At 48.8% G+C, this 24,913-nt stretch overlaps 2 protein-coding genes across 2 annotated transcripts in view; both read left to right on the plus strand.

Annotated features, from left to right (window-relative positions):
- The first annotated feature begins 2,294 nt into the window (after positions 1-2,294).
- On the plus strand, positions 2,295-7,891 carry WNT10B (Wnt family member 10B). Its single transcript, XM_080659667.1, has 5 exons — positions 2,295-2,405; positions 3,285-3,404; positions 3,533-3,795; positions 5,551-5,924; positions 6,537-7,891. The coding sequence occupies exons 2-5, from the start codon at positions 3,331-3,333 to the stop codon at positions 6,993-6,995; spliced, it is 1,170 nt and encodes a 389-aa protein (XP_080515793.1). The 5' UTR covers positions 2,295-2,405; positions 3,285-3,330; the 3' UTR covers positions 6,996-7,891.
- A 4,657-nt stretch (positions 7,892-12,548) lies between these two features.
- Positions 12,549-24,913, plus strand: part of ARF3 (ARF GTPase 3) — a 17,654-nt gene continuing 5,289 nt past the window's right edge. Inside the window, exon 1 of the mRNA XM_080659532.1 lies at positions 12,549-12,780. The gene's annotated coding sequence lies outside the window, so the exon portion shown is untranslated. The remainder of the gene's footprint in view (positions 12,781-24,913) is intronic.

The following is a 24,913-nucleotide window of genomic DNA, read 5'->3' on the forward strand; positions in this document are numbered from 1 at the left end:
TCCTGCTACACCCTCCATCCCTATGATGGGAAGGCAGCCCTCCACTCTTCTCATCAAGGAGCAGGGGGATCAGCTTGTTCCCACTCCCTCCCTGAAGTAATGACAGCCCCTCACTTTCCCCTCTAGTCATGGCCCCAACCCTTGTCAAGGTCTCTCTGGTTCCCGCCCCTCCCCTTTCCTGGAGCTGGCCGCGTGCTTGGGATATTAGGCAATGGGTGTGTACCCACAGCCCTCTCCAGGCCCCGCCTGCCCCACCACCCTCAGCGGCCTGCCTGCGGGTCAGTGCTCAGGCCAGCCGGTCGGGCTGAGGGCACTGGGGGCCAGCTCAGGCCACCCAGTCTGCCTGCCTTTGGCCTCCTGTCCCAGAGCTATACTTCTGCAGGAAGAGGGACCAGCTGTATGGGTTTTTGGATTTGGGACAGGCTAACTTGTGGAGCCCTGGAGTCACTGAGAAGTTGCAATTGATGGTTCTGACCCTGGCTCTTCCTTGGCATCTGATTATATTGCAGCCTGACAAGGACCAAACCAGAAGATACAATCCAAAACCTGAGGGGGACTCAGAGACACAGGTCCAAGTGATCCCCGTGGGAGAAGAGGGGCTAGGAAACCTCATTCCCCTCCTCCAGGGACCTGGGTGGATTTCTAGGCTGACATGCAGGAAGAAGGATGAAGACACTGGCAAGAATCACCAAATCCAGGTGTAAGGATGAAAGCTACTGAGATAGGTCTTGTGGATTCTGATGGCCTCAAAAGCCACACATGGTTTGGTTCTTGTCCCTTAAACAGGAAGGAGAGGCAAGAGCTCTAGGGTACCTTCTACCCCCACCTCCCTCAGGTGGGAACACAGAAAAAAAGCAACCTTCTGTGGTCACAGCTGTCCATTGTCAGGAACCATAGCACTTATACCTCTCTAGCTTGCTCAGGGCCTGGCACATAACGGTGATCAATAAATATCCTACCAGATGAAAATCTCTGATCTCTGCAGACTGCTCTGCCTCCTAGACAGCAGTGTCCCCTGCAGCACGGGCCAGGACTCCAGAAGTGCAGGCTGGAGGCTGGCTGCTCAGCAGAGCTACATGGCCACCACCAAGGAAGAGATGACTGTGGATGTGGGTTTCAGCCCCGTGGCTCTGCTTCCCTGGGGGGCCTGTCTCTGAGTCAGCGTGCCAGCCTTGGGATCGAAGGGCCAGCCGTTCCTTGGGCTGCGGTCTGGCAGGGGCAAGGGGGGGGGGGGTGGCTGGGAAGCCTGGGGCCCCTTTCTGGCAAAAATAGCCCACAGTGGTTAGAGCTGGGAGGGTGAGTCAGGCAAGAGTGCAGTGGCACCTAACCCCTTCACTGCCACTGGAGCTCCCTAAGGTGGCTTGCCTTGATTGTGCACCCCAAGATCAGGCTCTTTCCCTGGCTGTCCTAGGGCTGGGCTAAGACTGGGATCCTTAGGTCCTCCTCATTTCATGTGAAGTGAGTCTATGAGCCTGGAGCAGGAATATGGGCCACCCAAAGTGCAGACCTGGGATCCTGGGGAGGGCAGGAGACTTCTGGACAAGGATGCCTGCCAGCTAAGGGAAGCATGGGGCAGGCTGAAGATCTTTGGGGCTACAGGAGCCTCTGCTAGGACCAAACTCTGAGACCAAAGCTGACCCCTCCCAAGGGGCAGGCGCAAAGCTCGGAGGTGGGTGGAAGCCCAGCCACCCAGAAGGGAGCTTCTCCCGCTGGCTCCCAGTGCCCTGTGGTGTGCTCTTGCTGAGGGCTCTTCAGGAAACTGTCCAACGAGAGAAGTTAGTTCTCAGTTCTGTCTTCGTCTTGTCAAAGACATCTTCCAGCCATCCAGGGCTCTGTGGGGAAACTGAGGCAAAGAAAAATGACCACTTGGAACCTGGGTCCTGGCTCCCTGGTCTGGATCAGTGCACCCTCCTTGCAGCTTTGGCGACTCCAGAGCAGGTGAGAGGAACTCTGGCCACCTCCCCCTTCAGTGGGGCCAAGCCTGAACCCGGGCGTCGGGGGAGAGGGTGTGTGTGTAGGCTGGGAGGAGGGGGAGCGACTGCGCTCCCCGGGTCAAGGCGGGGGTGCCAGGAGCGGGGTGGGGATGCCCCAGGCTCGGGGAGGGGCCGCAGCTCTGTCAGCCGTGGCAGAGCCGCCCGGGAGCTCCGCTCAAGTAGAGCCAGAGTCCCCAGTTCCTTGCTCGCCCTCTTCGCTAGCTTTCTCGATCACTCCCTCCTTTCCTCCCTCCCTTCTTCCCGGCGGCCGCGGCGGCGCTGGGAAAGCGGCGAAGAGGAGTGGCCCTGCCCTGGAAGAATGCGGCTCCGCCGAGGGGGCAGAACCCGACGCATTCTCCCCACGGTTTGAGCAGCCCGAGTCAAGGCGACCGGACCCCGCCGGTGGTGGACCCCGCACCAGAGCAGCTGGAGGTAATCGGGACCGGGAAAGCGGGGAGGGCAGGGACGCGCACGCAGGGACCAGACAGGCACGCGGGTAGTCAGACACGCATCCGCCCACAAGGGCACAGAGATGCAGAGAGAGAGCCAGAGATATTGCCAGAGATAAAGACCCAGCAAATAAAGGAGTGCCCGCAGATTTGAACACGATAGCACAGGGGTGGGGACTGAGGTTGGGACCTGTGAGGACCAGAGGGGCGACGCTTGGAGGCAGGAACAAGTAGTTGTGGCGGACGAGGAAGAGGACTCAGCCTTCACCGCGCGATCCCTTTCAGCCGGAACAGGTCCCCTCCCCGTCTTGGCCGCACCTGGAGTCTCCCTTCTTTCCCCACCAGTAGAGCCGGTGGGGAGCCCATTCCCCCACCCTTCTTACGGAGCTGCCTGCCCTCGACGGCACCTGGAGGCGACACTCTCCCCACCCCCAACCGCCGGCTGTAGGTGGCGGGGAACCCCCTCCCAATCCCGCCTTCCAGCTCTGTGAGGGCGTGAGGCTGTGTTGGGCGGGAGAAGCGAGTCGTGGGGCCCTTGAAGAGGGAGCGGTGGGCGAGGTGGTGGAGCGGTGTTTGTGAGTATGTCTGAATTTGAATGTGTGTGTCTGTGTGCCTGGCATTGTGTGTGGGTGGGTCCGCTCCTGGGGCGCTCGAATAAGTCCCAGCTGCGAAGCCTCGACTCTTCCTCCAGGGCCCAGAGACTGGGAATCAAGGGGGTGATTCTTACTGTGTCGTTTGGGGAGAGACGAGAAGGGTCAGTGGGGTGACCCTCGTGAGTTAAGAGCTTGAAGTTGGGCATCCTCCGGGGGGCCAGGCGAGCCAGCCTGTTCCAGAGCCTTCCTTGAGTCCCCCTGTCCCGCAGGCCCTGATCGCTCTGAGCACCGGGGCCTTCGGGCCCGGGCTTCGACATGCGGGAGCAGCCCCGGCCGCGGCCTCCGCCCTGGGGCCTCGCGGGTCTTCTGGTCCTGGCGCTCTGCAGTCGGTGAGCAGCCCCCTGTCACCCAGCCCCACCCCACCTCTCAGCCGGGTAGAAGCACCGCCCCGGCGGGAGGACTCAGAGGGGGCGCGAGGCCTGGACCACAGATCCAGCAACGCCTTCTCGGTTCCCAGGGCCCTAAGCAATGAGATTCTGGGCCTGAAGCTGCCCGGAGAGCCGCCGCTGACGGCCAACACGGTGTGCTTGACGCTGTCGGGCCTGAGCAAGCGGCAGCTGGGCCTGTGTCTGCGCAGCCCCGACGTGACCGCGTCCGCGCTTCAGGGCCTGCACATCGCGGTCCACGAGTGTCAGCACCAACTGCGCGACCAGCGCTGGAACTGCTCGGCGCTCGAGGGCGGCGGCCGCCTGCCGCACCACAGCGCCATCCTCAAGCGCGGTGAGCCTGGCGGGGCTGAGGTTGGGGGGCAGGCCAAGGCGAGAGGAGGCGGGAAGGGACCGGTTCACGACTCCGGGAGGGGCCTCTCCGGGAATTCCCCCGACAGCCTCGAGGAGCTGGGTTTGGCCACCCGTCTGGGCCCCTGCGCTTCTGACTTCCACCTGCTCGCTGCCGGCAAGGCAGCTGGGTCCGTGCTCCCCTACTCTAAGCTCCCCCCCCTCCCCCCCCCCCCCCCCCCCGCTTTCCTGCTTACACCCAGCTGGATCTGGGTTGCACCTGTGAGAGAGATGCCCCCAGTCCTGGAAGCTTCAAACGCCCCCCATCCATTCCCCCAATTTCACCCTCCTCCCTCTCAGAGGGACAAGCCCAGGCTGGTGTCCCCAGAACCTCAGTGGAGGAGGGGTGCCACCCCCAACCGTTTAAGGGTTAAACCTACTCTCCTAATTGCTGGGGTTCCCAGGAGCTGAGACTAGGAACAAAGACCCTGATGGCTTTGAAGCAGGGGAGCAGCCCCCTCCTCTGTGCTGTGGGGGCTCCAGGTGGCTCTCACCTGAGCAGGTGAGGAACTGGCTGGAGGGGTGGAGAACAGGTCACTGCTGGCCTGGTCTGGGAGGCATGGTCTGGGAAGCATCAGTGCCTCTTGCCAGGCCATGCTTGAGTTTACTCCTAGGAAGAGTAAAGATCCATCCTGGGCTCAGCTTAAGGGTGGGGGCAATACTTCGGGGACTACAGGGTTAATAAGGCAGCTGCCATCTGCAGGGGAATTCCCAAGACATGTGCAAACAGCTTCACCCCTGGAGGGTTGGGGTTGGGGGGGAAATCAGGAGGTTGAGCCAGGAGCCCTGCATCCTGAGGTGGGCAAGGCCTGGCCCCTAAGGAGCTGCTGTCTCTCATCCTCTCAGGGCTCCAAGGAGCCCCTGCCTAAAAGGAAATGAGGGATCCCCTCTTTCTTCACAGGACGTGTTGTAGGGGGAAGGCTTTATGCCCAAATGAGAAGCATATCTACCTGAGGCTGGGAAAGGCTTGTCATGCTGAGCCTCTGTGACCCCAAAAACAAAACAAAGGAGCCAACATTTTAAGAGGGCCTTAGGGAAAATCACCCCCAACTCTCTCCCCTTCCCAGCATTTTATAGAGTAATAGCAGGTTAGGATAAACTTAAAGAGCAGCCTTAAGGACAAATATAAAACTAGAAACTGGAAAGGTGAAGGACAGCTCCACAGCTACAGTGCTTTGGAGGTTTGGGGGTGGTGGAGGTTAAATTGGTTAAAATGCTGATTAAAATAACCCCGAAGAAGAAGAAAAAAACGAACCCCTATTGCCTCTGCTTCCACCCCACCCAAGCTCCCTGCAGGGCTGGGGAATTTCTAAGGCTTTCAGATGTAGAACTCAGTGACTACATCTTCAAAGACCACAGGGACTCCCTTTCAGTCATCTCCCAACCCCAGGGGTCTTTCCCTCTAGGCTAGCTCTTTCATCCACACCTGAAAATCCCAGACTTACAGAGCAAGAATGGGCCTCAGAGATCATCTCAACCCATCATCCCCTCAATTTATAGATGAGGAAACTGAGGCTCTGCACTTTCAGTTCCCCTTTTTCTCCCATGACTTTGTCCCAAATTACTTAGCTAGTAATGGCAGGGTCAGGATTCAGTTAGGAATTTCTGGAATTGGAGGATGGCTGTTTATTTCCCTCTGCCTCCCTACTCTCAGCTGCCTGTCAACCTTACCCTCACCATCACACCCTTTCATCCCCAGGTTTCCGTGAGAGTGCCTTTTCCTTCTCCATGCTGGCTGCTGGCGTCATGCATGCGGTAGCCACAGCCTGCAGCCTGGGCAAGCTGGTGAGCTGCGGCTGTGGCTGGAAGGGTAGTGGTGAGCAGGATCGGCTGAGGGCCAAACTGCTGCAGCTGCAGGCACTGTCCCGGGGCAAAAGTTTTCCCCACTCCCTGCCTAGCCCGGGTCCTGGCTCAGGCCCCAGCCCTAGCCCCCAGGACACATGGGAATGGGGTGGCTGTAACCATGACATGGACTTTGGAGAGAAGTTCTCTCGGGATTTCTTGGATTCCAGGGAAGCTCCCCGGGACATCCAGGCACGGATGCGAATCCACAACAACAGGGTGGGGCGACAGGTACGTGTGCAAATTGTCCTGGGTCTCTCTAGCTTTCTGGCCTGGCTCCAGTTTGAGAGGCACAGCAGAGCAAGAGGATGAGATATGATGGGTGATTGTCACCATCTGGTAGCCCTGAGCAAGTGACTTGACCTCAGTTTTGCATATGTAAAAAGAGTCTAAGGATACCTACCTTACAATGTCATTTAGAGAGAGCTAGTAAATAGAGCCCCCAGCAGAGTCCCTCATCCTTGACAGGTGCTTATTACATGATAGCTATTATTACAGCTTTCTTCCCTATGGAATTTAGGAGTGCTCTGGGCCCAGACTCCCCATTTTAGCAGCACTCACTCTGGAAAGAGCACTGGAGTCGGAGTCAGGACAACTGGAGTTATCCAGCTAGTGACTGAAGATAGGCAAATCCCTCTGCTCTGGCTTCAGTTCTCCAACCATAAAATGAGGGAGTTGGGCTATCAACCAGATTCCTTTTCTTCTGATATTCCACAATCATTTGGTCATTCTTGTCTCTATTTGTCCCTCCTTTTGCCTCCCTGTTCCCTCCCCTCTTCTGCGTCTCTGTGCTCTATCCATTTATTGCCCTTTCCTTCACCTCTTCCCCCTCTGATGCTCTAGGTGGTAACTGAAAACCTAAAGCGGAAATGCAAGTGTCATGGCACTTCAGGCAGCTGCCAGTTCAAGACCTGCTGGAGGGCGGCCCCAGAGTTCCGGGCAGTGGGGGCAGCATTAAAGGAGCGACTGGGCAGGGCCATCTTCATTGATACCCACAACCGCAACTCCGGAGCCTTCCAGCCCCGCCTGCGTCCCCGCCGCCTCTCAGGAGAGCTGGTTTACTTTGAGAAGTCTCCCGATTTCTGTGAGCGAGACCCCAGTGTGGGGTCCCCAGGCACGCGTGGCCGGGCCTGCAACAAGACCAGCCGCCTGCTGGATGGCTGTGGCAGCCTGTGTTGTGGCCGTGGGCACAACGTGCTCCGGCAGACAAGAGTTGAGCGCTGTCATTGCCGTTTCCACTGGTGCTGCTATGTGCTGTGTGATGAGTGCAAGGTCACAGAGTGGGTCAACGTGTGTAAGTGAGGGTCAGCCTCACAGCAGGCTGGGGAAGGGGAGGGGCGCCTTTTCAGCCTTTTGCTCTAATTTCTGTCCAAGGTCAATCTTGGCCCCTGGAAGTTCAAAGTATCTACCTGGAGACACCTTTGGGGGTGGGGTGGGGGTCAGGTGGAATCTGTCATGTGTGGCCTTCTCCCCCACAGTTGAAGGGCCTTGTGGGGGGGGGATGTCACCCCTCTTCTACTCCTTAAACACCTGGATGGGCTAAGATGAAATGCACTGTATTGTCCCCCTCTCCCCAACCCTGGGCCTTTAACTCTAATTCATACTCCTTTCAACTGGGGAGTCCCTATAGTTTGGCCACTCTTCTCCTTTGAGGGCTAGCCCTAGGCATTGTGTAGAGCCATGAGACCTATATCCAGAAAGAAACCACTCACTCTCTTTGCTGTTCATGAACTCCTCTACTGCAGCCTGAGCCCCCTCTTGTGGGGTAATGGGAAACAGTGGTAGAGAGGTTTTTCTTAGGGATAGAACAGAGTGCTGAGGGGGAGTGCTCTCCCCTAAATTCTTTTTTTTAAAAACAATATATTTTATTGAGGAAGGGAGAGGGAGAGAGAGAGAGAAACATCAATGATGAGAGAGAATCATTGATTGGCTGCCTCTTGCAGGCCCTGTACTGGGGATCCAGCCCGCAACCCAGGCATGTGCCCTTGGCAGGAATAAAACCTGGGACCTTTTAATCCGCAGGCCCATGCTCTATCCATTGAGCCAAACCAGCTAGGGCTCCCTTAAGTTCTGAGTCATCTGTCCAGGCCCTTAGGGAAGCTGTCTGCCCCACCCCCACCCCCATTTAGATGTTAAAGGGGACCCTCCAAAGGAAGAGTTTTACCTACAACTTTCTGAGCCTCTCTTTCTTTCTTTAGCAGGAGGGGTGGGACTGGATAATTTATTGTACTGAGATTTGTTCTTGGTTCCTGTTTATAACTAAAATAAATTAAGTTACTGGACTGGTGGATGCAGATGGTGATATTTCTGTCCACACTTGGGATCCCAGTCCATGGCTTCTTTTCCAGGTGAATTCTCCTACCCTACTACACTCAATGATTTTATTTGTATGTAGCCTGCTGGTCCCACAGAGGATTTGAAATGGGCCTCAGTGACTTAGTTGGCAACTCTTAGTGTAAAAAACTAAAGGTACTTGTAGGTGTGAGGGGCTAGAGATCCAAATATAGGCTTTATTTACTCTCTATGTGCCTCAACTCCAGGGATTGCCTCAATCACTACCCTAGAACAATCACTGCCCACCCCCCCCAAATAGGTCTTGACAGTAAATATATTAGGTTTGTGGGTTTTGTCACAACTATTCAACCCTGCAATAATTACTCAACTCTGCTGTTGTAGATCAAAAACAGCCATAGACCATACATAAACAAAAAGATGTCCAATACAATTTAATTCACACAGACTTCAGGACCAGATCTGGTCCTCTGGCTGTAGTTTGTTGACCCCTGCCCCACACTTTGAGGTCACCTCTGTGTTGGGGTTTTCTTTTTTTCTTTTTTATTTATTTTTTTTAAAGATATTTTATTGATTTTTTTACAGAGAGGAAGGGAGAGGGATAGAGAGTTAGAAACATCGATGAGAGAGAAACATCGATCAGCTGCCTCCTGCACGCCTCCCACTGGGGATGTGCCCACAACCAAGGTACATGCCCTTGACCGGAATCGAACCCGGGACCCTTCAGTCCACAGTCCGACGCTCTATCCACTGAGCCAAACCAGTCAGGGCGGGGTTTTCTTTTTTTATATATAAATGTATTTTTATTGATTTCAGAGAGGAAGGGAGAGGGAGAGAGAGATGGAAACATCAATGATGAGAAAGAATCATTGATTGGCTGCCTCTTGCACGGCCCACACAGGGGATCGAGCCCGCAACCCAGGCATGTGCCCTTGCCTGGAATCAAGCCTGGGACCCTTTAGTCTGCAGGCTGATGCTCTATCCACTGAGCCAAACCGGCTAAGGCATGTTTTGGGGTTTTCAAGTCCTGAAGGTATCTCATTGTTGAACCTGCACCCAAAAGAGCAGGTGCTTTTCTCTCTGGCTTCAAATCAGAGAACTTGGGAGGTAGATACAAGACTAATGGGAAACATATAAAAGGGATTCCTGTGCTCAAAAGGGAAATTTTTTTTGCTCTGGAAACCAGCAAAACCAGCATGCCCTCCCACTGAATTATTTGCATATGTATTTTGTCCTTCCTTATTCAGAGCTCTTCTGCATTTAATTTTAATCTTAGTGAAATAATTCCTTTATCTTTTAGAAGAAACCATAACTAGAGAAAAGAGAATGTCTTTTATTCTAGTCTTTCTATTCGTAGCCTGATATTTTTTAAAACAAACCATTATCTTTCACTTGGAAAAGGACATGCACCACACATTCAGAAATTTACAAGTAACTGCTTATGGGGTTGCAAGAAGCTGACTGTAACAGGTCATCTCCTTGGCCAAGGAACGTACAACTAGAATGCAGAGTACATTCTACATTCTAGGCCAGTAATTTTCAACTGGTGTGCCACAATAATTTTTAAAATTGATTTTTTAGAGAGAGAGGACGCGGGGAGGGGAGAGAAAGAGAGGTAGACAGATAGATAGAGATAGAGAAAGAGAGATCAGTTGCCTCCCATACACGCCCTGACTGGGTATCGAACTTGCAACCTACGTATGTGCCCTTAATGGGAATTGAATCCAAGGCCTTTGGTGTAAGGGATGTGGTGATGCTCCAACCAACTGAGCTATCTGGCCAGAGTCTCAAGAATTTTTTAAACATGCAATAATGCAATACTTGACTATTTAGTCAGGGGCACTGACCTCTTTTTCCTTAAATTGTCCAATAAAAAAACTACAACAGCTAACACAATAACTGTCCAGGGTGAATGAATCAAAATTCTACTTATTTTTTTGTCAGATGGGCAAAGAATATATTTTTTGGTGTGCCACAGAATTTTAGTAATTAGTTTATGTGTGCAATGAGATGAAAAAGGCGGAAAATCTATTGCTCTAGGCCAGTGGTCGGCAAACTCATTAGTCAACAGAGCCAAATATCAACAGTACAATGATTGAAATTTCTTTTGAGAGCCAAATTTTTTAAACTTAAACTTCTTCTAATGCCACTTCTTCAAAATAGACTCGCCCAGGCCGTGGTATTTTGTGGAAGAGCCACACTCAAGGGGCCAAAGAACCACATGTGGCTCGCGAGCCGTAGTTTGCCAACCACGGGGTTAGGGCAGTACTTTATGGCAAAATTTTATGTCCTAAATTTCCACTTGAGCATTGAGAATTCTGGGTTTGGAAATTTGATGGAGGCAGGAAGATATCTCATCCTTACTTAGGCACTGACTGTATCTGGTAAACATATGGGGATAGTGGGATGTAGCTAGAATGGACATAGACTATGAGAGCGAATAATGATAAGGCATATCCAGATGGGAATTTTGCATACTCAGTAAGAGCAAGGAGAATCTCCAATGGAGTCACAGCAAGAATATTTTGCTTTTTCTGGTTTCCTTCCTCTGTACTCCTTTAGCTCCTTCTCTCCTTCTAGCTCTCATCTTTCGTCACACATACTCTGTGGCAAACTTAAGCCCCAAACCACAACCTTGAGAAATTCCAAATGGATTTTGTCAGCAAGGCCAACACCGCCCCTCCTGCCTTCCACACCCCTGCTCCAGGCACACGAGCTGGGCTCAGGCCCAGGCCTGGGGTCAGTGGCAGGAGTGGGAGTATGCAACCCACAGAGCGGGTGGCTACAATTTCAGCTTTTACTTAGCTCCAGTGGAAGTCAGAGGGAGGGAGAAAGACTGATGAACTGTAAGTCAGGTCTCTGCCTCCTTCAGCTCTAGATGAGCTCTTCTCCCTTAGCCTTTCAAGTGGCTGGGAAGCTGGAGAGTAGCAGTGATTGACAAATTGCCAACTGGGCAGCACCCCTCCTATCTTTGCATTTGTTTGCTCCATGGGAAGCACCCAGTGATGCTGCAAAAGACATTTTCTTCTCAAGACTCCAAAGGAGTGAAGGACAGAAGAACTGGGAGATTCTCTAGTCCCATTAATCAGTTCTGACTCAAATACCTTGCTGCTTACCATATTAGGTTGCACCATTTCCATCCTTCTGTCACACCTGGGACCCAACCTTGAGAGGATCTGAAGTCTTGGGCAGTAACACTGACAGGTTCCACCTCCTATAAGAAAGCCACAAGTCATGTTAGTGTCATTGGGTACTAGAGAAAGGGTTTTTAAAGAATAATTTTTGTGATCATTGTGGGGCATAACCTGGTGGGGTGTTTCTAGAAAATTCTAGGAAAAGAAATGGAAAAAGTAATTATGTGGATGTATCACATGGCTCACTCTCGGAGTCTGTAATAACAATGGAGGAGTCTTCTGCCACTTAAAATATAAAACTATAAAAATATAAAAGCCCTGAAGGGCAACAGCTCAGGACAGATACAACTCTCTTTGTTATAAACATGCTCCTTGTTATCCATCTCATCCTTCACCATCTTTTCTTCACATTCTAGGGTCATGTTATTCTCTAGGTTAAAATATGGAAGAAAACAGACTGGGATAAGAGGAAGAGACTGGTGAATGCATACACCAGGAATTGATGGGGTAAGAGGTAGACATGGTGTGGCTATCTACCAGCCTACTCCTTCTTGACAGGATACAAGAAACAAGGCCCAAAATCCAGAAAAGCAAGTTTTGGCTCAGGGCTTAGGGAAGAGCCGTATGTTCTCTTATATTGCTGTAAATGTAGAGCGAGGGCACTTAAAGAACCTTCTTCTGTTCTTAGCATTGTCAGTGCCTTTCTTTGATGACAATCTTGAGTGTTCCAACACAACTTTGCAGGTCTAGACCAGGTGCAGAAATGAGTGTGAGGGAAGCGGGGATGGGCAGGAATAGAGGAACATGGAGGCAAAGTCTCTCACTTTCCTTGGGGTACTAAAATTCATAATCACCTAGGTACACTTCCTCAAACCACATCTCAGCCTTCAATATTCCAACTTCCTAGTAGGCCCAGAGTTCAGATGTTTCCTTCAGTCTCTTAAATTCATCATCACTCTTCTCGTCCCTATGGGAAAAGATATCTTGATTCAGACCCCTGAATAACCTAGTGGTGAGCAGTAACACTGGTGTAGGAGAGCTCTCAGGGGGATGCTGCTAGCCCTGGTTAATAAAGATGAGGTCTGGAGGAGTTAGGCGGGTCACAGCAAGGCCTATTCACTCATACCCTGCTCCTGGCTTTGCCCAAGGTGCCCAGGCTCTCAGCTCAACCCGTCTCCAGTGTGGCCAACACGCGGCCCCAGTCCTTAAATTTCAGGTATGGCCCTGGAGCTTTGTAATGTCATCACAGTCCTCACTGCTTCATCCTCATTCCCTGGCTCCTGCTTCCATTGCCCACAGCCTTCAGCCCCCACACCGCCCCCGCCCGGGCTTCGGTTCTAACACCCGGATGCCTCCGCAGCAGCCGCTGCCATGGTGATGGCTCTCGCGAGAACTGCCGCTCGCTGCCACGCAGCTCTCGCGCGATCGGGGAGGTGGGAAGTATCCCGGTCTGGGGGTGGGGGTGCGCCGCACAGCCCTTGTCGCTGTCGCGGCTTCCGGTGCTAGGTAGAGGGACGGAAGGAGGGAGTCGGGGAGCGGGGCCAGGGGAGCAGCGGCGTTGAAATCGGCTGGGGGAGCCGGAGGGAGCCGAGCGAGAACCGAGCGGAACCTGCGGGGGCGGAGGCGGCGGCCGCAGCGGCAGAGCTTGGGAGCAGGAACCGGTGAGGGGCTGGGGAGGGAAGGCGGGTCCCGGTAGAGGAGAGGCTTGGGGTGGGGGCTGATGACATAGAGCCCCCTGCCGGGCACTGCCTGGCTTTGGGCAGTGTGGTCCTTCCCACCCGGGAGCTCGGAAAGGGGACGCTGGGCCACCCTCACGCCTGCTCCAGCATTTGAAGGACGCGGAGCTGGGGTGGGGGTGGGGGTGGGGGCACTTACGGATTTGTCCTCCGCCTCGCACAAGGGGGCGACCTGAACTGCAATTAGGTTCCCCTCGCCTACCGAAGGTGGGCTTTGGAGAAGTCGGGATTGAGGAGGAGGAAAGCAGTCCAGGGAGAGGTGATGCGGGGGCGGTGATGGCTGTTTTGTATCCTTTCTTGTTAAAGGGCTAGGGATTGCTGCTTTTTTCCCACCCCCTCTTCCCCTATACCTTAGTAATAGGAGACCATAGAGAAGCCTTGCTGTGGTGACACCCCTCCCCTTGTGGGGTAGGGGTGCATAAGGGGTTTAGGAGTAGCCAGCAGGACAGGCTAGAGGATCACCCCTGTTCTGGTGCAGGTTGCGCTTTTGGTCTTGGGAACTGCACGTTGGAAGAGGGCAGCTGGTGGGGAGCGGGAGGAGAGTAGGCAGAGGGGGAGGGGATCTGTTCTTGTTTCGAAGAGAGAGGTGGTGCCTTCCTCCCCCAGGCGAAGCGGGGGCGGTCTCACTGGATGAAGGAACGTCTGGTCTCTGGCTCTGAGTTTGTCTTCCAATCCTCTTTCTTTCTTTCGGAAGTACCAGGATTCCCGGAACAGAAAATGGAGGCATTGCTTACACCTATGTTTGAGAAAAGGAGGGGGAGGTGGAGTTCCCTGTTAAAAGAGGCCTCTTGATTAGCAAAGTGGTGGCTCGTCTTTTGGGGGAGTTCCCTTCCTTCTGGGTTGTATTACTGCCAGACTTTCTCTGGCCAGGCCCAGAGGAGTGTGGTGTGTATGTGGTCAGGAGTGAGAAGAAATAGTGAGGTCATCCGGGTGCAGAAGTGAAACTTAAAACCTGTCTCTACTGCTGTTGGATTGGGTCACCCCTGGTCTATGGCATGAAAGTTTTATTGGTTGGCGATCTGCTGCAGGAGTCTGATTGCTTGGGTCAGTGCAACAGAACAGAATCTAGTCCCCACATACTTCCTTCCTTGTCCCTAATTTGCTGCCATTTTGTCTTGAGCTTGTTGTGGTGTCTCCACTTGCTATGACTGGAGTGGGGCAGTGAATTGGTCATTAGACTTGGTCATTGCACATTAGACTTGAGTTTGAATAACATGTCTGTAAAAGCTCATTCTAATAAAGAAGCTGATCCATTGGGTTCACCTTTTTATAAAATGAATCATAACCTTGGATTCATCTGGGAAGGGGCCCCATGTATCACACATTCATATGCTTCCTGTCTTCCAGTGTAGATTACTTTTCACAGTCAACATTTTTATGTGCAAGCCTTGCTTTTCTAAAGAGACTAAGCTTTTTGAATGCAGGAATTGGCGCTCATCTTGTGTCTCCCACAAGGTCTTTGCACACAGTGGGCACTCATGATGAATAGAGGGTGTGAATGGATAGAACTCAACAAGCTTTTTTACTACAGTTTAAGGAGAAAGAGATGGCTTGGCTGTCAGGGAGAGAGCCTGGAGGTAGCTGAGTGAAGGTACAAAGGCCTTTAGCCTTTGTAATAAGAAGTCTTGATCTCGCCCTAGCCAGTTTGGCTCAGTGGATAGAGCATCAGCCTATAGACTGAAGGGTCCTGGGTTCGATTCTGGTCAAGGGCATATGCCTGGGCAGTCCCCAGTAGGGGGTGTGCAGGAAGCAGCTGATCAATGATTCTGTCATCATTGATGTTTCTATCTCTCTCTCTCCCTTCCTCTGAAATAAATAAAAATATATTTTTTAAAAAAAGTCTTGATCTCCCCACTCTCCGAAGAAGCATAAAAGCGGCATGGATAATGGAAAGTAAGACCCCTACCCCCCCAAAAAAAAATTACTAGAGCACAGAATCATTTATCTGAAATCCCAGATCTTTTGCTCCCCCTTTTGGGCAAAGGGTCCTCTCCATTAGCTGTAAGTCCTCCAGAGTATTGTCTGCAAATTGGGATCCTGGAGATTATGGAGGAGGGAACCAATGAATGTATGTGGTGCCTGGCACAGAATTGGTGCCAGTGAATCGTAGCTGCTATTATTAAACTGAATGCATATATAAAAGGCTGGCAGACAGCAGGCTGGAAAGACTGGAAGTGAAGTCTTTAGTGCACAAAGGATGATATTGTTTGTGTTTGTTCATTTCTGCTACTCTCTTCCACTGGAGTCATAAGAGGAAATGGACTCAGGATAATGGGCGAGATTTATTGGTTAGAGGAAGGAACTTCTTTAAAACCAGGTTTTTAAAGCTGAGTAAATAACTGAGGGAAATTGTGGAATCTGCTTCTCTATATACCTTTAGAAATGGATGCCAAGAGGCCTGAGACTCAAAGTGTATAGCAGTGTTTGGCTTTCCTAATCATTTTTGTTGCATGCGAATTTAGAAGCAAAATAGTACAGTAATTAAGAGTGTGGAATTTGGAATCAGACAAAATTGGGTTCAAATCTTGCCTCTACTATTACTAGTTGTGAAATTATTTGTCCTCTTTTAGTTTCATTTTCCTCATCTGTAAAGAGTATGATGATAGTACCTACTTCGTAGAATTGGTAGGAGAATTAAATGAGATAATACACATAAAGCACTTATGTATATTATTAGTATTGTGCAAAGCACATAGTAAACCCCAAATAAATGTGAACTGCTATCAATAATCATCACCACAATGGTATTAATAATATGAGCACTTAGGCAGCCTTAAAGGTTTACATAAGAATAACTTACCCCCTGAGGTGCCTGTAGATGGGATGATTGTTACCATGACTTTCTGTGCTGGTTGTAGGTTTATGAGCAGTGAAATCTTTTTTTCAGCATCGGCTTCACAGAGCCAGCTCCTGCTGCCTGAGTGGGAGGTGAAGTTGGAGCAAGGCAGGTCCCTGAGCTCTCAACTTGTGTGAGGATGTGGGGACTCAAGAATAGTGTTTATGCCCTAGCCAGTTTGGCTTAGGGGATAGAGCATTGGCCCTCAGACTGAAGGGTCCTGGATTTGATTCTAGTCAAGGGTTTGATTCTGGTCTAGGACTCCTACCTTGGTTGCCAGTGGTTCTAGGCGGCTCTATCATGATCCTCTGCCCTAGCCCTGTCAGGGCGTGTGGGAGGCAGTCAGTCAATGTATCTCTCTCATATCCATGTTTCTTTCTCTGTCTCTTCCCCTCCCTTCCACTCTCTAAAAATCAACGGAAAAATATCCTTGCATGAGGATTAACAACAACAAAAAAGAAAAGTGTTTATGTTTAAAAAATCATGACTCTGAGATAATGGTTGACTCTTCCATAAAGGTGCACCCTGATTGACTTAGGTCAGGATTTAGATTCCTGGGTCCCATTGTTTTAGGTCTCGATAAGCATTTCAGCATCATCCATTTTCTGGGCCACTTGTCATTTAGTCCTATCTCCTTTATTTTTTTATTTAAAAATATTTTTATTGGTTTCAGAGAGGAAGGGAGAGGGAGAGAGATAGAAACATCAATGACGAGAGAGAAACCATTGATCGGTGGCCTCTTGCACACCTCCTGGGAATTGAGCCAGAAATCTGGGCATATGCCCTTGACCAGAATTGAACCCCAGACCCTTCAGTCCTCAGGCCCACACTCTCTCCTCTGAGCCAAACTGGCTAGGGCTAGTCCTATTTCCTTTAAATTTCTACCTCTCAGTATGTTTCAGAATGTACTGTATTAAGGTCCAGAGTTATAGTATCTGTGTAATTCCATCTACTATACTGTTTCCAACATCTGTCACAAATATAGGTAGAGTGCCAATAAAGCCTTTTAAAAAATATATATTTTTATTGATTTCAGAGAAGAAGGGAGAGAGAGAGAGAAATATCAGTGATGAGAGAGAATCATTGTTGGGTTGCCTCCTGCACACCCTCTACTGAGGATCGAGCTTGCAGTTGGGGGTGTGCCCTTTACCAGAATCGAACCTGGGACCTTCAGTCTGCAGGCTGATGTTCTAGCCACTGAACCAAACCAGCTAGGGCTCGATAAAGCTTTTTGATAAAGATTTTTTTTTTTTTTTGAGAGAGATGTTGTTCCACTTATTTATGTACTCATTGGTTGATTTTTGTATGTACCCTGACTAGGGATTGAACCCACAACCTTGGCGTATGGGGACCATGCTCTAATCCAGCGGTCACCAACCTTTCGGACCTCGCGGACCACCAGTGGTCTGCGAACCACTGGTTGGCGACCGCTGCTCTAATCAACTGAGCTACCTAGCCAGGCGCTCCCCCCCCCCCATTTAAAAATATATATTTTTGTTGATTTCAGAGAGGAAGGGAGAGGGAGAGAGAGAAATATCAGTGATGAGAGAGAATCATTGATTGGCTGCCTCTTGCACACCGGGGACTGAACCTGAAACCCAGGCATGTGCCCTGAGTGGGAATTGAACTGTGACCTGGTTTATAGGTCGACACTCAACCACTGAGCCATACCGGCCCCTCCTCCCCCATTTTTTTTTAAAGCAATCGAAGGTTACCTTATATAAAATCTTACTTGAAGTCTGATACCTAAAATGGGTAAAAGTGGCGCTGCTCTGGTGGTGGTGGAGAGTTAGGAGCATAATTAGAGCCTCTTACATGGTTTCTCCCTCCAGGCAGCCTCTGAATCCCATCCGTGGAATCCTAGGGCTCTGAGAAGAAAGAAACCACTTCTTCACTTTTTCAGATACATGAAAAGGTTTGGGGATTACCTAAAGAATAATGTCTTCCTCAACCTCACAGATGTTTTGCCACCATCAGTAGTACTTTGCCTTTCAACAACAAGCATGTCAATCACTAGCTACAGATTGTAGTGCTAGGTGCTGGGGAGATGAAACATGAGTAAGGTATGGTCCCTGCTGGCAAGAGGCTCATAGTCTACTGAAGTACTTCCCAAACTTTTTTTCCATCATGGCATACACAGAAGATGGTAATGGTGAGACAGACATAGCTGCTTGCAACCTGAGATGGCTAGCCCAAGGGCTTTAGCCGCTTGAAGCCCTGCCTATCAGTATCTCCAGCTGCCCTGTAAAGACATATTATCTGGGAAGTTTCAGCTCTGAAGAGTAAAACAGACAAAAATGTGAACAGAACACACTGTGGTAAGTCCTAGAGTGGAAGTGTGTTTGGTGATAAGGGATCACAAACAGCTTTTATTTCCCAAGGTAGTCAGTTCCCTGTCTTCTGTATCCTTAGGGTGCTCTAATGGTTGGCCTTCTCCAAATCCTGTCTTCCTGTTTCATCTGTTTGCTGGCAGCTCCATCTTGACCTGTGCTTTGGGACCAGATTGGGGAACAGATTTATTGGGACTTTAGGCTGACTACTTGTGGAATTTCTGTGATTTTGTAATTAGGAAAGTATAGCGTTCTCAATATTCAAAACTGTAGATGTGGGCATTGGAGCAGCCATAGAATGTCAGGAAATGGAGCAGTTGTAAGCTCATTAGATTTTAAGAATAGGGCAAACTGAAAGGTTTGGTTAGAGAGCAGTACCACAGAATGTTCCAAAGAAACAAATGAGTCTAGTTTTTTGTTTTTTAATAAGGTCACTGTTTTATTTGGGTAGGCCGTGTATTTGGAAACAGACCTGATTCTGTTTTGACTCACTTGCTGAGTATTGTCCATGGGAAAAACCAGAGCCTTCCTAAGGTCTCTATCAGACATGGCGATTTAGGATCCTTTTTTGCTTGTAGTGTGGCCTTCTTCAGGTTATCCTATACTTACTGGGGTTGTTTTCTTTGACTAGAAGGTGAATGCCCTGAACCTAAACACTGCTAATTGAATCAAGTGGAACCTAAAAAGCTAGATATGTTTTAATTTATAACAGGGTCATCCTTGATTGTTTAGTAGCTAACTTCAATAGGTATGTTTCAGACCTTAACTTAATTTGACCACTTTTTCTTTTTTTTTTTTTAAACATATTTTTTATTGATTTCAGAGAGGAAGGGAGAGGGAGAGAGGGATAGAAACATCAGTGATGAGAGAGAATCATTGATTGGCTGCCTCTTGCATGCCCCACACTGGGGATCAAGCCCGCAACCCCGGGCATGTGCCCTGATCGGAATTGAACCGTGACCTCCTGGTTCACAGGTGGTTGCTCAACCACTGAGCCAAGCCAGTTGAGCTTAATTTGACCTTTCTAAAGCCTTTGACCTTCCTTCCTTTCTTTACTTTATTATTATTTTTTTAAAAATTGATTTCCGACAGGAAAATATATATTTTTTTTACCACAAATGTACTTAATGCCACTGAATTGTGCACTTAAAAATGGTTTAAGTAGACAGAATGTCAGGACCATTCATGATTTATTCACTGGTAAAGGAAAGGGAATGCCCACATCCCTTAGGCTGATCAGTTTTCATACCCCAGGGCTAGGGAAGGGTATCTCATACCCCATACTCCCCCACACCAGCACATAAACCAATTAGGGATTCTGTTAGAAGAAAGAAGGTAAAGGATGGCTTTTGGGTAGGCAGCTATCCTGGATCATCGATCATCTTGGTTCCTCTATGGCTTAACTATCAGTGCAGGTGATTCCTAAATATCCAGCCCAGACTTTTCTGTTGTGCTTCACACCATAGCACCTCAAATCAACATTTAATCCAAAAATAAATATTTTTACTCTCAGATCTGTTCCTCTTGTTGCTTCCTGTCTAAAGAAATGCCACTGAATCACCCAGGCCAGAAACCTGAGAATCATCTTTGACTTTTCTTCTCTTCCTTCCTATGTTTAATCAGTCATTAAATCTTGTGGGTTCCACTGTTTTGATGCTTCCAATATGTCCTCTCTAGTTAAGAACTTTTGATTTCTCATCTGTATTATTGTACTTCCCCAGTGTTCTCTCTGCCTCTAGTCTTTCCCTTCTCAATTTATTCCCTAAACTGGTGCCAGAATGATGTTTCTAAAGCACATATCTGATCATGTTACTCAGTATGGCCTTTAAAACCCTTTATTATCTAGCCCTTGCTTATCTCTCCATCCTCATCGCTTTACTCACCATGCTGCATCCAAATGAACTACCTCCCATTTCCACCTGGCTTTTGCTAATAAAAACTGCCATCTTTAACATGTCTTTTTTTTAAATATATTTTTTAAAGATTTAAAAAATTGATTGCTAGAGAAATAGGAAGGGAGAGGGAGAGAGAAACATTGATGTGAGAGCAGAACATCCATCAGCTGCCTTCTAGACGCCTCCTATCCGGGGATCGAGCCCGCAACCCAGCATGTACCCTTACCTGGAATGAAACCAGCAACGTTTTTGATGGATGCCCAGTCAACTGAGCCACACTGGCCAGGGCCTAACTCAGGTCTTTATGCCTTTGCAAATGACTGTTCCTTCAGCCCCATTCCCTCCTCTCTATTGTCTGATTACTTCATACTTTTCCTTCAGGAGTCAGTTCAGGTGTGACCTGAGTATCACATCTATGAATTGTCCTTTACTCTCCAGTCTTTTGTTTGTTTGTTTTTATTCATCCTCACCTGAGGATATTTTTCCCCATTGATCTTTAGAGAGCCTGAAAGGGAGGAAGGGAGGGGGAAGGGAGGACAGAGAGAGTGAGAAAGAGAAACATCAATGTGAAAGAGATACATCGATTGGTTGCCTCCCGCATGCACCCTGACCAGGGATCGACCTGCAACCCAGGTATGTGCCCTGGATTGTGAAAAGAACCCGTAACCCTTTGGCATGCTGGCTGACGCTCTAACCTCTGAACACCACCATCTCAGGCTACCTCACAGTCTTTTTTCTTTTTTAAAAAAATATTTTTTTATTCATTTCAGAGGGGGAGAGGGGGAGAGAGAGAGGGAAACATCAATGATGGGAGAGAATCATTGATCGATTGGCTGCCTCCTGCACGCCTCCTACTGGGAATCCAGCCCACAACCTGGGCATGTGTCCTTGACCAGAATCAAACCCGGGACCCTTCAGTCCGCAGGCCAACACTATTCAGTGAGCCCAACCAACCAGGGCCTACCCCCCCAGTCTTGATTAACTGCTGTACCTTCCCCCATAATACTGTGAGCTTATCCCACTCTTATCCTGGCACTGTTTTGTAACCATTTGTTCACTAGTTTTTCTCCCTCAAAGACTGAGTTTCGTGAAGGCAGAAACTGTCTTCATCTCTGTATCCCTAGTTCAGTATACTCAATAAATGTTTAATGAATGGATGGAAGCTGACATCAGAAGCTCTTTCTTGGCTTTGGGAACTCTTTGAATCCAATAGAAGTCATTGAGATACTAACCTAAGAGTTCTTATGTGCTGATTATAGTGCTCTTGAGACAAAAACTTGGAAAGTTTACAGAGGTCAGTCACAAGCCAGCTGCACTAAGGAAACTAGATACAGGCAGACCCTGCTTTTATTTACTTAAATTTTATTGGTCTGCTCCATTGGCTGTACTAAAAATAGCATCTCTTTTAGTGATATCTCAATTCGAAAATTATCTGGGAACAAAGCTGCTTTTTAGTATACCCTGCCTGGCAGCAGAGGGTTTGGGAGAGATTGGTCTTCCTTTCCCTGAACTTATGCAGCCTGAAGAGGAAGTGGTGCCAGATCAGGAATCTTCTCAGAGGTGTCTCAAAACACATGCCTGAGCCAGGTACTGGAGTAAGGCAGGGGTGGGTGCATGTCAGGCTGAGCTGTGACTCTCAAAATCACCTGGAGAGTGAGGCAGGTATGTTCCTGCAACACACATAAGTCAACGTGATGAGCAGCAGCCAGTTACAGCAACAACCTGCCTCTCCTGGTCGGGGAGGGGGCTTGGAATTGAGGACAGTGGTTGGTCCTCAGTGAGGACATCCTCAGATGAAACTTAAATCAGCCAATGAACTTGATTGAACTCCTGCAATGTCCCACACAGATTGTACTGGAACATGTTTTTAGAGTTATTGTTATTTTTACCATTGATAACAAAGTTTGTGACTATAAAATAGAATGTTGAGATGCCTCTTTGTTAATAGAGGTATTACTGTATTCCATTTTTCATCTTAAGCCATTCACCTTCAGTTTTTACTGCTGATTTCTGGTTTGCACTAGCACGGAACCCTGGCATTTTGCCCTGCCCACACAGGAGTACCATCTGTGGTAAAAGAGAGTAACTCTAGGCTATACAGTATGCAGGGAAACAATCCCTGCGTACTGTAGGGTCTTTTGTTTTGTTTTAGCCATTCTGCTTCCCAGAGCTTTTTCTAGAAATGCTTTATGGTGAAAGTGAGAATTAGCATTAGAGCCAAATATTCATGTTCATAGCACAAAGCTGAAAGTTACTACCATCCTGCTGGTAGGAGTAACATACTTTCTTGCTGGTAATATGCAGGGACTGAGAAAACCAAGACAAGAAAGCCAACACCCACTTTGGAATGTTGGTCTGAATCAAGCTCCTGATTATATTAAAGAGGAGTCATACTATCCATTAATTTCAAGGCCCTGGACTGCCACAGGGAACACATGGTAACTACTTGGATATTTTATCAGTTATCCATCAGCCCCATTGCATATTAAATGGCAAGAGAAAAGTCCACCAATTTTAGTCTTCTGGTCCTCTCTGGTGTTTCCAAACCAGTCCCCGGGTCAGGTAAGTGTGAAAAATGACCAAGAATCAACAGTGTATCTTAAGCAACCATCTGTGCATTACCTAGAGATACCAAGTACTGCTAGAATAGGAGAAATTATGTAAGGACATCCTCACATTAGGCAGTGTTCATTTGATTGAACTCTTATAGTGGATTTGGTACTGGGAGTGAGAACAGATACAGAATAAATAAAACGTATAGTCCTTGCCTATGGAGAGTACACAATTGGGGAGACAGTCAGTGTACAGACTTGCAAAGGAAGTAAAAAGCTCCACAAAGTGGTAAGTGCCACATGAATGGTTCAGAAATTCAGGGGCCTTTGGTGTGCCAGGACACAGAAATAAGTATAACATTGGGGTCAGCTTTTGAGCCAAGACTTTAGCTTAGCAAAGAAGTAAACCAAAGGACACTGTATGCTTGTTCTGAGGCAACATATTTTTCAGCCATTGCTGTACTCACGATTGGTAATCATTTAATCAGCAGTTGTTCCAGTCATGAAGGACAGCAAGGTAAATGTATGGTATAAATTCAGTTCAGAAATTGAGCCAAACCCTATTACCTAACCTTTAAAGCAGAGAATCATTTGGAGCTGAAGGAAAGGCTCCCTGAGCAGGAGACAAGATGAAAACTAGGAAGGCTTGGGAAAGGTTTAAATTTCTGGAAGTGATGGTAGCAGAACCAACAGTCTACCACCGATTGCCAAAAATGGGATCTGATCATATTAAGCTAGGCAGGTGTCCCCATCTGCCTCAGGGATCCTTGGGAATCTGTATGGTCAGCCTGGGTGGGTTGAGGCAGGATGGGCAGGGAGGATGGCCAGTGGGTGACTTGGCTGAAGTTGAGCCCGAAGGTTGAGTCAGGTCCTCTCCCTGGGTTGTGAGCTTTCTGGGTCAAGGGCAGGGTTCATCTGGGAACCTACCGGGAGCACCACGCCTGGCTCATTAGTGGATATCTGGGGAGGCCTTTGAAGATGAAACATTCCATAAGCACTCTTTGTTTCTGTTTTTTGGACAAACTAGTACTTTGGTCTCCAGGGGCTATTGATGTGGCCCCTTTGTGTGTTCTGGAATTTGTTACAAACTGAGGGAAATAGGAAAAACAAAAACAAAAAGCAAACCTGAAATAGTTTTTGAAAACAACTAAACTCCCACCAAACCTCCAGACTTTAGCTTGTAAATAGGATTCCTCCCCATCCACTTTTCACATTCTTGGGTTTGGTGCACTCTGTCTTGACCTGTTCCTTTGCCTGCTGGGTGTGTGTGTGTGTGTGTGTGTGTGTGTGTGTGTATGCATGCATGCTTCTGGTTCCCAGACTAGCAGCAGCCAGCATATGGTGATAGCTGAAAAAGCTGATGCTGATGCGTATCTCCCTCAGGCACAGAGAACTGGCTGGCAGGCACGATTCTGAACTCCCTTTTCATTGTTTTAAAGCTGCATTTCTGTGGCTGTCCTGTGTCACAGAGAAGGGAGGTAGGACGAGAGTGAATAAATGACTCTATGATCTGTTGGGGGCAATGATTGGAGTGGGCATTTTGTACCTTTATAATGGTTCTTCCTTTTTTTTAGCAGGTGTTTGTTAAGAGCCTACTATGTACCAGATATAAGCATCTGATCTTAGTAAGCTGCTAGTGAGATCAGAAGAGACCCTGGGAGTTAATTCAGTTATTCATATGCTATGTGCCAGATGCTATTCAACATACCAGGAAAACAGCAGTGAACAAAATAGATAAGGAGCTGACATTGTAGGAGGAGAAAAACAATAGAACAAGAAACAAATGTGAGATGTGTAAGATGGTGATAAATGCTGTGAAGAAAAGTAGGATAAATGGGGTGGAGGAGAGAGAGAGAGAGAGAGAGAGAGAGAGAGAGAGAGAGAGAGAGAGATTGTGTGTGTGTGTGTGTGTGTGTGTGTGTGTGTCTTATAGGTGGTTATAGAAAGCCTCTTTGGTAAGGTGACATTTGAATAGATACCTGCTGGAAGTGAGAGAGTACTCCATGAAGTTGTCTAGGAGAGGAAGCATTTCAGGCAGAGTGAATAGCAATTACAAAGCTTTGAGGCAGGAAAGTGTTGGGGAATTGAAGTGGAATAAGCAATGGGAAGAGTAGTGGATCTGATGAAAGAAGCAGGGGGGATGCAGATCATGCAGGACCTTGTAGGCCATGGTATGGCTTTTGGTTTTACTGAAAGGGAGATATGAAGCCAAGAAAGGGTTTTGAACAGAGAAGCAACATGACCTGATTTTGGTTTTAAAATAGAAGGGGTTAAGGAAGAAAGCCTCATTGCTTTGTGACCATGTGGAGCAGCTGACCTTGGATGGGCCATGGCAAGCCTAGGGTTTACCTGGCTGAGGAACAAGAGGTAGTCTCTTCACACCCCACTTCCCAACGCAGAGTGGACTGTTGTATGAACAGGGCACCACTTTCACAGCCAGCATTT

This window comes from Plecotus auritus (genome assembly GCF_963455305.1).
Source record: "Plecotus auritus genome assembly, chromosome: 3".
Lineage (NCBI taxonomy): Eukaryota > Metazoa > Chordata > Mammalia > Chiroptera > Vespertilionidae > Plecotus > Plecotus auritus.